Consider the following 12,052-nt stretch of genomic DNA (forward strand, 5'->3'; position numbering starts at 1 on the left):
GGTATACATTAGACTTATGTAAGAGATATAAAATAAATTTATATGATGCGATTGTATTGTGACATTAGAAGTCTAGTACAGTACCAGGAGATAAAATAAGTAAAAAAAAGTAGGAGTATTAAGAAATAAAAATGTGACCTATACTTAAACAACTTTTTTTTTTCTTCTCTTTTTTTTTTTTGCTTTTCAATATGCAATAATTTAACAAAACTCAAAGAGTAATCAAACTACAAAATTATCACTACTAGTATATTAATAAAATAATTAATTAATTGTCAAACTTTTATCAAAAAGGGGAAGGGTCAAATATCAACCATGCACGTAATCTAGGAGCATGTCCAAGTAAAACACATGAATTTATTTTTTTCAGACATAAAATATTTATTTACACAAAATTAAAAACAACAAATATAACAACCAAATTACCAAATTCAGGATCTGGGCACTTTCTATCCAATTCCCTCTTTAACTGTTTCATTGAAAAACCCTAACTCTTAAAATATCAATTGCCAAAAAATACTTCAATTGCGCGCAAATACAAGTCAATTGAAGAGTGGTTAGAGCTCAGGAAGCACCCAAATCCTTGATATTTTTGGTCAGTTTCTATATTATTTGTGTGGGAATTACTGAAATTTCTACTGATTTTTTTTGCTTTTTAATTATTGTTTTGATTTACCAATTGATCACACCTATCGAAATTTGTCTCTTTGTATGATGCTGGATGAGTCCGCAAAATTGTTGATCATATAATTGAATTCAATGGTGGATTTTGTTTTGATTGATTAAATTGTGGTAATTGTTTGGTACCAATTTTTCTGCTGTAAAATTCAGTTAATAATCAATTTTATTTTTGTGGGTATATTTGTCTTTATGTTTTTATTTAAACCCAGATGAAAATTATCTGGGTTTTTCCATTTGAGGTTGATTTTACATTTTTCTCTATTTTTGGATTTAACCCCACATCAAAATTTGATACTTTTTCCTCTTATTGTGTTTTTTCTGCTGTTGCCATGCTTTCTTATCTTCTTTTGCTGGTTTTAGCAGTTGGGGCTTAACTAGCTCTCTATATCACTATTTATCTAGATTCTTGCAATTTAAAATGTGTATTATGAGCTGAATAATCCAATTTCATTTCATTTTGGGCTGTGTAAACTTGGAATTGAATAATTGCCTCTTGTAGTCTGATTTAGGGGGTAAGGTTGCGCACATTTAAACCTCGCTAAGCTTTTGAGAGGTTTTATGGGATTGTTGGTATTGTTGTTTCTGTTCTCTTGAGCTTATGAATTTACTCTCTTCTTGTTTGGTGTTATATTTGGTTTTGGGTGGTGTTATGCTTAATTTTTAATTATAGAGTATGTGTTCTTACTGTGGTTTCTTTTATTGGTATTGCGACAGCCTACAGGCTTCCTATGTTTTCACAAATTTCATCTTCTCTTTATGGTGTATCTCTAGTCATTTCATCCAACATCCTTGAAGGATTTCAAATAGCAAGAAGGATAGTACCTCTCTAGTTTTAATGGATGTGACTGTGAATGGCAATGGGTTCTTGGGAAACAATGGTCACTTGACTTCGAGACACTCGCCCCGTCTATCTTGGCTTGATTTAAGAGTCTTTTATGTGAGAATTAGCAAGTGTGAAATTGATGATTCGACCCCTGAGAACCTCACTTTGAACCATATCCCATTGGATCCCAACACCCTTCTTGAAGTAAATGGAGTAAGAGCTAGTATATATTCTGATGGAGTATCAACTCTTCTCCGAAGGGATCGACTTGATAAGAAATCTGAAGAGGCTACATATGTGAGCACAGACAGTATTAGAATAACAGGTAGCGTGAAGTTTGAGGTACTTGATAGGGATGCTCCTGTCCTTTCTGGGTATTTGAATAAGTGTGAGAGCAATGGTTATATTGATGGTAGTGAATCTGATCATGTATCTCGGATGTGGAGTATGAATTGTGAAACGAATGCAACAGTGGGTACTGGCTTTTTAAAAGGGAAACAGTTAATTGGATCTGAATTAGCTTTACCGACCATAGAAGTGTATGTTGCTGGATGTTTCTTGGGGACACCTATAATGTTAACTAAAAGTTTGCATCTTAATTCTCGGAGGAAGCAAGTAAGAATGGCAATGCTAAATTCAATTCCTGAGAATGACTCAACTGAAAGCGAGAAAGAGTCTCCACCCCGACTTCCTGTGCAGGTATTTCTTGGACTAATTTAGGGTTTGTAAATGAACATGTTTCTCTTCAGGTATCTTTTCCATGAATTTTAGTATGTAATCACATTACAAATGTGTCATATACTTGCATGATAATGTTTACTCTTTTAGAAAAATGCTTACTGTCGTTCTGTGAAATAAAAATCCTTATCTTTAAGGTGTCGATGTGGTATGTGCTCTAGCACATGTTATATTTGTTATGATACAGGGATGGTGCAATTCTCTTTGTTCTCTATGACAATGGGCATGTTTTTATCCTTCTTATTTATAAAGACTATCTGTGACTTGAATTGGGTACTGTGAAATAGGAATGGTTGTATATGGCAACTCGGTATCATGTTGAACCCTGGTTTATATGGGTTTCTAGCACATTTTATGTTGTAGGGATGGTATAGTAATCTCTTTGTTCTCTGTGACAATGGACATTTTTTTCCTTCATATCTATAAAAACTTTCTGTGACTTGAAGTAGGTACTGTGGAATAGGGATGGTTGTATATGGCTTTTCAATTTCATGTTGAACCCTGGTTTGCAAGGGTTTCTAGCACATGCTATGAAATAGGGATGGTATAGTAATCTCTTTGTTCTCTGTGGCAATGGGCATTTCTTTCCTTAATATTTATTAAAACTTTATGACTTGAATTGGGTAATGTGGAATAGGAATGGTTGTATGGCAACATGGTATCATGTTGAACCCTGGTTTACATGGGTTTGGGATCATATATTTCATCTTGTGCCCCACGGCCCACCTCTACCTTGACATGTCACCAACTTAAAATCGATTAGAAAATCTTATTGGTAACTGCGGGTGGGTGACATTGCATAATCAAATATCACGGGTCATAAGATGATACATAGACACCTAGTGATTGCTTGGTTGGTATAAAAAAATCATGAGAAGTAGATTTTCCAAAGAAGTGAAAGATTGTGGTATTGTTTGGTTGGAAAAACCATGGAAAGTCACACTTTTCACAATATATGGAAGAGTTGCTAAACTAGGCCCCCTCCCTAGGTAAGTGGAACTTTTCACTGGAAGTTGTACTTCCTATTCTCAACCAAATAACGTTTTTTACTTCCAAGGAAATTTCACATCCCAAAAAATTTCACTTCATTTGTTCAACAAAACTACCATCTAGTACGGGATAAAAGTCCCTTTTGGATGAAATGTTATCTTATTAGTTGGATTGGGAATATATGCCTTCTAACTATACACTATGTAGCTGTTGAGGGTGTGCTTGGAGTGAGGGTATTGTATCAAGGGTTAATACATGAATATATGAAGAGAATGAAAGTGGTGGCAGATGAATTGAGAATTTGAGATATTGATTGTGTAAGACAGAGGGTAGGGGAATTTATTACCCTCAAAATTAGGGTAGTAATATTCCACTACTACGCTACCTGAAACTGAGGGTGCTTGTTTTCCTTCCATCCTTCCCTGCCTCACATTATGAAAAATATGAAGAGGGTGGATGGTGGACTTGGAGGTGGTGGCTGATGGATTCAGATAATGATTTGGGGTGTGTGTGTGTGGGGGGGGGGGGTGGTAGAGGGTAATAGTTACCCACCACTGTACTATCCAAAACTGAAGGTGATTATTTCCCTTCCCTCCCTCAGATTATGACAACATTGCCACTTTGACCACCTCTTAAACCTTGTCTTCATTCACTTTTTTGTCTCTATTACTTTATTAATTGCCTCCCATATAAGGCCCTGATAAATTAGATGGTTTTACCCTTTAGAAAAGAGGCTCAACAGCACTTAACCTTTTCCTTTACGTTTTTAGCTTGAACTGTACTGCTAGATGGTTATTAGAAAAATGAAGTTGTTTATTTGACACCATGTTTCATAATACACTTATGTCTCAACAAAAAAAAAAATCTCTAGCTGAAAAATAGGTTTTCTGTAAATGCCTCAAAATTGGCTTTAAAATTTGAATAATAGTGTCTTCCATTCTATTTTTCAACTTGCTCTATGTTTTGGTAATTTGAGTGGATGTTTGTCGATCTCAACTATTGATTTTGTTTCTGGTTCTACTTTCCTCATTGTCAAGCTGAAAATGGACTGCAAATGCTGATTGTTACATGCTTAATCTTTGCTCTTTTAAGACGTTAGATCACTCCATGTGGTGTAGGTGGAAAATGAAGGATACAGCAACTATTATCCAGGTACCGAGTATTTTGAAGGCGAAGATGGTGAACTCTCATTTTTCAATGCAGGAGTAAGGGTTGGTGTTGGAATTGGCCTTAGTGTCTGCCTTGGAATTGGAATAGGCGTTGGTTTGCTGGTTAAAACCTACCAAGGAACAACACGCACTTTCAGAAGACGGTTCTTCTGATCTATGACCCCCCGATGCTCAGTGATAGCTGTTCTCTCACTTGCCCTTTCTTCGAATTGCTGTGAAATTATGCTTTAGATTGTGCAGCAAGTAGTGTGTCTGCTTTGACAATACATGGTAAATCGTGAACCAAGAACTTGCATACAAAAGACCACCCGCTTTGAGTGCTCTAAGCTTGCGGCTCAGCTAACGAAACACTATTTGGTTTGGATAGGTGTGTTAGCTTGTTTCATCGTGTAACACTTAAAATGCATAGTTATCTTATAAGACGCAAGTTTTTCAGTTGCTCAAGAATGTCAATTGCTGACAAGTTTTGTTGATGAGATTGGAAATGTGTAAAATTCCATGGACATGTTTTTTGAGTTGTAGATTTCTTAGTTGTGTGTATATTATGGTTCAGAATTATCAGTTTCTACAGAACTACTTACTCCTAAAACAGTCTTGTTATCCTTTGTATTATTTGCATCTTCTGGGGTTTTTCAGCTCGGATATCAATTCACAATTCATGTTTGCTGGTTCATAGACGATTTACAAATCCAATTTATAGATTATAGATTCAAAACAAATGCGACAAAGTATTAAATTTATTAATTTGATAATTTTGGGTACAGTCTCTCCTCTGAAGTTTTGACTTGTTTCACGGGCTGACTTGATTCTTGATCGTGGGTTGTTGAGGCTTGATCACGATCGAAGACAGTTGATGCAAAACTTTGACTTATTGTTGATGTACACCTTTGGCTTGTTGATGTAGACCTTTGATTTAAATTCTTGATTGAGGGCCGACGAGACTTGATCTTGATCAATGACTATTTGATGTAGAGGTTGAACTGGTGATATTCTTGATGATTTGAAGTTCTCCTTTCCAGATTTTTCTCTGTATTTTGATCTCCTTGTTTTCTCCTTGTTTTCCTTCCCTCCTCTCCAAATGAAGTATTAGTAGAGAGCCTCTATTTATAAAGTGAGAATTTTCGAGTAAACTTGGTGAAGTATTGGTGCTTGAAAGCTTTCTCCAGTTATCAAATAGATGCATCATACAATTTGGTGGAAACAACTAATTGAAACTTGCCCCAAATCTTGCAATTTATAATTCTTTTTTTTTTTTTCATGGCTCCCCTTGAATAAATTTTTATATATCCAACATGCCTATGTTCCATCTTCATCCCTCACTTCATCATCTTCTTCCTTCTTCATCTCTCATCTCCTTCTTCATTTCTCATCTCTCATCTCCTTCTTCATTTCTCATCTTTCATCTCCTTTGGTAGATCTAGTGGTTTTGTTGTTTGTGGGTGGTTTTTTGGTTCGTGGGTGGGTGTTGGTTGTAATACCCCGTATTTTTGAAACGTATTTTCTAATTAATTAATTAATTATTATTTTCTAAAAAGGGTATTTTAGTAATTTATTCTACTATTTGAATTTTGGCGCCAAAAGTATTTTAAAACTTAATTATTATTTTTGGATTTTGAATAAGATTTATTATCTATTTATTTTATTTTTAAAACCGGATTATTTATATATTTCGGATATTTTAATTAAACAAAATTATATTTTATTATTTATTTATAAGGGCCAAAAATTCCTAATTCAATTACTATGATTTCGGATGTTCTATATGTAGAATCTGATTTTCTTAGTTATTTTATTTAGTGAATAATTAGTATTTTCTTAATTAATTATTTTATACAATAAATATTATTTACACAATTATTTTTTAGCCTTAAATCTAGCAAAATATTTCCTAAATACTACAAAGATGTCCGAAATTTTGGAGCTATGGAAGCTCAAAATTTCGGCCACTTGGCTGGATTTTTGGGTGATTTATTTTGGTAAATTGTATTTTTAATTATCTCCTTAAAATCTCTTATTTTCCTTAATTTTATTTTCCACCTCCTAAATATTTGATCATATTATTTTCCTACCTTATTTTATCTTTGATTATTCCCCAAGTAAACCTCCTTTGCCATATTATTTTTCATGACAACATACTTTCCTTAATTTTATTATTCTTATTCACCTTGATATTAAACTTTCCATAATTATTAAGTTCTCTTCTCCAAGTAATTTCCTTAATTCTTTTTACCATAATTTTTCCCACATTCTCTTGCCATAATTCTTGCATGAGCTAGCCTATAAATACCCTCTCATACCTCTCATATTCTTCACACCAAAAACTCAATTCTCTTCTTCTCTCCTACTCTTCTTCTCCTCTTTTCTAAAAGAAAATTAGCCCGTATATCTTTGGAGCTAATTTTCGGGAACTTCTGATCAGTTTTGAGGTTTTTTTATTTCACAAAAAATTGTTTCTCTTGAAAAATCATTGAGTTTAGAATCAAGAATTACTTAATTCGGAGTTATATTGAAGAAGTTATGGCCTCTGCAAATTCTGTCTATTCTTTCCAACGCAAATCCAATTCTCTTTAATTTCTCTTCTCTTTTTTTCTTTTCTTTTCTTTCTTGTGCCACCACCACTAATCACCACGACCGCCACCTCCAACCACCTGCCGGAAGGTTGCCCCACCTTGCCGCCACTTCTCTCTCTTTCCCTTGGTTTTCTACCTCTTCTTCTTCTTTTCTCTTATTTAATTAATTATTATTATTATGGGGGATTTATAAAAATTATTATGAGTGGTTTTAATTAAATAAAATCAGGGGATTTAAGCAATGCCGTAAGGAGAATTTTTATTACAAAACAGAATCAGCAAACCCCTGAGGATAATGAGAAGGTGGAAGATGGGGTGGCTAAGGAAGGGGCAGACGTCTCACATGCTCAGAATTTGCCTAATGTCCAAGGAAATGTTGATGAGAATTCGAATGAAACCACCATGACGTTTCCTGTTAGGGCAGAAAATGGGCTAGAATTGAGGAGGAAGGATCAGGTAGGGTGCCTCAAAGACATGGGTGTTGTAACGTGTGCTGATGGTGTAAATGAGAACCAACTATCATGTGCTACTGCTGGTGTAGGGGTGAAAGGGGGATGCGGCATTGGAAAATGATAGCAAGGGAGGTAGGAGAAGGAAACACAAAAGAGGGCATGATGGTGGAAAGGGGGAAGCGGGGTAGGGAGGAGGGAGAGGTGATGGAGGAGGAGATGCATATAGGGAAGAAGATAATATACACAACATTCACTAGTGGTGTGGGGCCAAAGGCGGAGGTTGGTAATGACCAACCCCGCCGCACCCAATGAGTGTGTTAGCTTGGAATTGTCGTGGAATGGGCAATCCCCGATCAGTTCGTCGGCTCCTCAAATGGAGTCATAAATTTAGCCCAAGGATACTTTTCATTTTGGAGAAGATGGTGGAGAGCAAGGTGGTTGAAGACTTGAAAGGAATTTTGGGTTTCCACGGGGCTTTTAGCGTATCAAGCAGAGGACGTGCTGAGGGATTATGTGTGTATTGGAAGGAGAAGATTGATTTCAAGATTGTGTCTTACTCGCACCACCACATATGTGGTAACATCTGGAATGAAGATACGCTGCAATGGAGGTTCGTTGGGATACATGGTTGGGCAAGGGCAGAAGAAAAAGTTAAGACCTGGCAACTTATACGTCACTTGTGCGAAGAAGAGGTTCCAATTTTGATGGGAGGGGGGATTTCAATGAATTACTCTCATATGATGAAAGGGAAGGGGGTGCGCAAGGTGTAAGGAAGGAGATAGAGAATTTTAGAGAGGTGATCTCAGATTGTGGTTTGAGGGATTTAGGTTATATGGGCACTTAGTACACTTGGGAGTGTAGAAAAACTCCAGCTACAAGACTTCGGGAAAGGCTAGACAGATTCCTTGGCTCGGTTTCATGGTGTTCGATGTATAAAAATGCTTCGGTTGAACATATAGCGAGGATAAAATAAGACCATGCTCCCATCCTCCTTCATTGCGATGCCACTCGCACAAGAAAGAGAAAAAAGAAGAAGAAAGATTTCAAGTTTGAAACCTTCTGGCTGACGGACGAGGGTTGTGAAGAGATTGTAAAGAGTGTGTGGGATGGATCTGCGTCCTTGGATATGGTGGGGAAGGTGGCTACGGTGGGCAGACATCTCATGAGATGGAGTGATGAGCACTTCAATAGGCTGGAGAAGCAGATTGCAGACACTCAATTTGCCCTGCAAAAAGCCCAAGAAAAGCCAATAAATGAAGACAGTTGCAAGGAGTGTACTGAGCTTGAGAAAAAACTTGATGGGTTACAAGAAAAGTACGAGGCTTATTGGCATGTGAGGTCTAGAGTGGCGAAGATCAGTGAAGGCGATAAAAACACTAAGTATTTCTACCACAAGGCTTCTCAAGAACGCTATCAACGGTCTATGGGACAAGAGCGGGGTATGGCGAACTGAAGATGAGGATATTGCTGCTATCGTTGGCGACTATTTTGAAGGTATTTTTACATCCTCAAATCCCACTGACGATGATTTTGATAAGGTTCTTTCCAGGGTGCCCACTACAATCTCTCAAGCCATGAATGATATGCTCTTAAGACCGTATACTCAGGAGGAGGTTCATATAGCCCTAAAGCAAATGCACCCTAGCAAAGCTCCCGGCCCGGATGGTATGCATGCTATTTTTTATTAACGTTTTGGGCACATTGTTGGTAAAGATGTAGCAAATTGTCACTGGAATTTTGAATGGAAATCCTTTCCCCGAGTATGTTAATAAAACAAACATAGCCCTCATCCCAAAAGTCAAAGTACCCCAAAATGCTATGGAGTTTCGACCCATTAGTTTATGTAATGTACTCTATAAACTTGTCTCGAAATGTCTAGTGCTTAGATTAAAGAATGTGCTAACTGAAATTATTTCAGAAAATCAAAGTGCTTTTGTGCCCGGTCGGTTAATTACTGATAATGCTTTGATTGCTTTGGAGTGTTTCCACATGATGAAGAAGAGAAGTAAGGGCCGAAAGGGCCACATTGCTATGAAGCTAAACATGAGCAAGGCCTATGATAGGGTCGAGTGGGGCTTCTGCTGCAACTTTTTTTGAAGATGGGATTTGATGGAAGATGGGTCAATTTGGTGATGAAGCTTGTGTCCTCGGTGACATACTCCTTCGTAATAAATGGGGAGGTTTGTGGCGCGGTGACTCCCACTAGAGGTCTACGACAAGGTGACCCCCTTTCTCCTTACTTATTTATTATTGTGGCTGATGCTTTCTCTCATATGATCCGGAGTAAGGTAGCAAAGGGAGATATTCATGGTGTTAGAGCTAGTCGAAGAGGTCCAGAAATTTCTCACCTTCTTTTTGCAGATTACAATCTCCTTTTTACTAGGGCAAACCAGCGAGAATGCTCACACATTGTTGATATTCTCAACCAGTACGAAGCAGCATCCGGGCAAAAAATCTATTAAGAAAAATCGGAAGTGTCCTTCAGTAAAGGGATTAGAATTGAGCAAAAAGAAGAAATTCTGGGAATTCTGAAAATGAAGCAGGTGGAACGTCATGAAAAATACCTTGGTATTCCAAGTATTTTGGGGAGGTCAAAACGGGGGGTATTTGAAGCTTTGCTGGATAGAGTATGGAAGAAATTGCAAGGTTGGAAAGAGAAGTTGTTGTCCCAAGCCGGAAAATAAATTCTTTTGAAGGCGGTAATTCAGGCGATTCCGACTTATCTTATGGGGGTTTACAAATTTCCCTCGGAGGTAATCAGGAAAATTCATGCGGCTATGGAAAACTTTTGGTGAGGCCAAAGTGACGGGAGGAAGCGTATTCACTGGAAAAGTTGGGATTCTCTATGTACATTGAAGTGCTTGGGAGGTATGGGCTTTCGTGATTTGGAAATTTTCAATGTAGCACTCCTTGGTAGACAAGCATGGAGAATTTTAACAAATACAAACTCTCTCCGTAGTCGGGTTATGAAGGCTAAATACTTCGTTAATACGGATTTTTTGGGGTCTTTTCTTGGTTATGGTGGTAGCTACTCGTGGAGAAGTATATGGGGGGTCAAAGGCACTTGTGAAAGAAGGGGTGTTATGGAGGGTGGGCAATGGAAATTCTATCAATATATGGACCGACCCATGGCTTTGTGATGATGAAGGCAGATTTGCAACTAGCGCCCCTTCGATGGAGCTATCAAGAGTTAGTGAGCTAATAAATTCTGAAACTATGGTATGGAACTACAAAACTCTGCAAGCACACTTTAATGAAAGAGACGTAAAGAGAATCCTCGCGATACCTCTAAGCTCCAGGAAGCCACCTGATGAACTAATATGGGCTTTCTCAAAGAATGGCATGTATAATGTGAAAACAGCCTATATGTTGGGTGAGGGCTGCAATCTTGATGATTTCCACCGGGCTTGGGTAGATATATGGAAAATGAATGTAATTCCAAAATTACGGAACTTTCTGTGGCGCCTCTGTAAAAACACCATCCCTGTACGTAGACTATTGATGCATCGTCATCTCACTGAATCAGACCTGTGCCCTTGTTGTGAAAGTGAGCATGAGACATGACAACACGCTTTCTTTGAGTGCGAGAGAGTTAGAGAACTCTGGCATAATCTGGGCTATGCTGAAATGCAAAAGAACGTGGACCATTTATCGCCATGTGACCTCTTTGAAAGCTGGAGTGAGATAAAGCGGGAACAAAATTTGGGGCACCTATTTGATGTGGGGGATATGGCAAGACGGAAACATGAAGGTGTTCCAAGGGAAGGATGCTACAAAGGATTTGCTGGTAACTCGTGTCTTGAGATGGGTTGAAGAAAGTGCTAAGATAAAGAAAACATCTGAAAGAGTCGTTGCAGCCAGACCCTGCTCAAGCTCAAAACGGTGGATTCCTTCCCCACAGGGATTCATCAAGATCAATACCGATGCATCTATAACAGGTGAAGGTTGGGTAGGCTTGGGGGTAGTGGCGAGAGATGATAAGGGGGTGGTCTTGTTTGCAGCCTTGAGAAGAATTCATGCTTGGTGGACAGTTGAAATTGCAGAGGCAAAGGTGATCGTTTGGGCAACAAGTTTGGGCTCCAAGTTTGGGTACAGTAAAGCTATTATAGGATCAGATTGCCAAGTCCTAGTCACAAGGCTTGCGAAGGAGGAGATGCACAACACTGATTTGGACATGATATTAAGTGATGCAATGGCATAGAGCACTCCCTACCATAGCCTGCAATGGAGTCATGTGAGACGAGAAGGAAACACGGTAGCTCATAACCTTGCAAATTATATTCCTTTCGGTCTAGAGCAAATTTGGGAACATGATGTCCCTCCATTTATAACCCCGTATGTATTTATGGATGCTGTTGCCATTTGATATATAAAATTTGCTCCCCGTAAAAAAATAAAATAAAATAATTTTTTTTAAAAAAAAAATAATTTAAATAAAAGCAGATTTTGTTTCATTTTATGAAAAATAATTTAAAAGGTTCATGTACATATAGTTGGGCGGTTTTTAATTTAATTAATTGTTGTGATTATTTGTTAACCTTATATTAATTAAGGTTATATTTATTTGTAGGGTGTGTTTGATCCAAGTGCTTGAAGTTTCTTTGTGTTTGCTAAGCAAGGATCAAAGGT

General features: G+C 37.6%; 1 protein-coding gene across 2 annotated transcripts; it reads left to right on the forward strand.

Annotated features, from left to right (window-relative positions):
• The first annotated feature begins 349 nt into the window (after nt 1–349).
• Nucleotides 350–5,074, forward strand: LOC110698466 (uncharacterized protein At1g01500-like). 2 transcript variants are annotated; one of them, XM_021875904.1, is made up of 3 exons: nt 350–595; nt 1,453–2,203; nt 4,351–4,554. In XM_021875904.1, exons 2-3 carry the CDS (start codon nt 1,517–1,519, stop codon nt 4,552–4,554), a joined length of 891 nt encoding a protein of 296 aa, XP_021731596.1. In that variant the 5' UTR covers nt 350–595; nt 1,453–1,516. The 2 variants fall into 2 exon arrangements, with proteins under 2 accessions (XP_021731596.1, XP_021731595.1); XM_021875903.1 differs by having other exon boundaries at nt 355–595; nt 1,396–2,203; nt 4,351–5,074.
• Nucleotides 5,075–12,052: the final 6,978 nt, after the last annotated feature.

This window comes from Chenopodium quinoa, unplaced genomic scaffold, assembly GCF_001683475.1.
Source record: "Chenopodium quinoa cultivar QQ74 unplaced genomic scaffold, ASM168347v1, whole genome shotgun sequence".
Lineage (NCBI taxonomy): Eukaryota > Viridiplantae > Streptophyta > Magnoliopsida > Caryophyllales > Amaranthaceae > Chenopodium > Chenopodium quinoa.

Coding starts and splice junctions, on each gene's coding strand:
- LOC110698466 (XM_021875904.1), top strand. CDS start 1,517: ATGGATGTGACTGTGAATGGCAATGGGTTCTTGGGAAACAATGGTCAC. Junction 2,204..4,350: donor CACCCCGACTTCCTGTGCAG/GTATTTCTTGGA, acceptor CATGTGGTGTAG/GTGGAAAATGAAGGATACAG.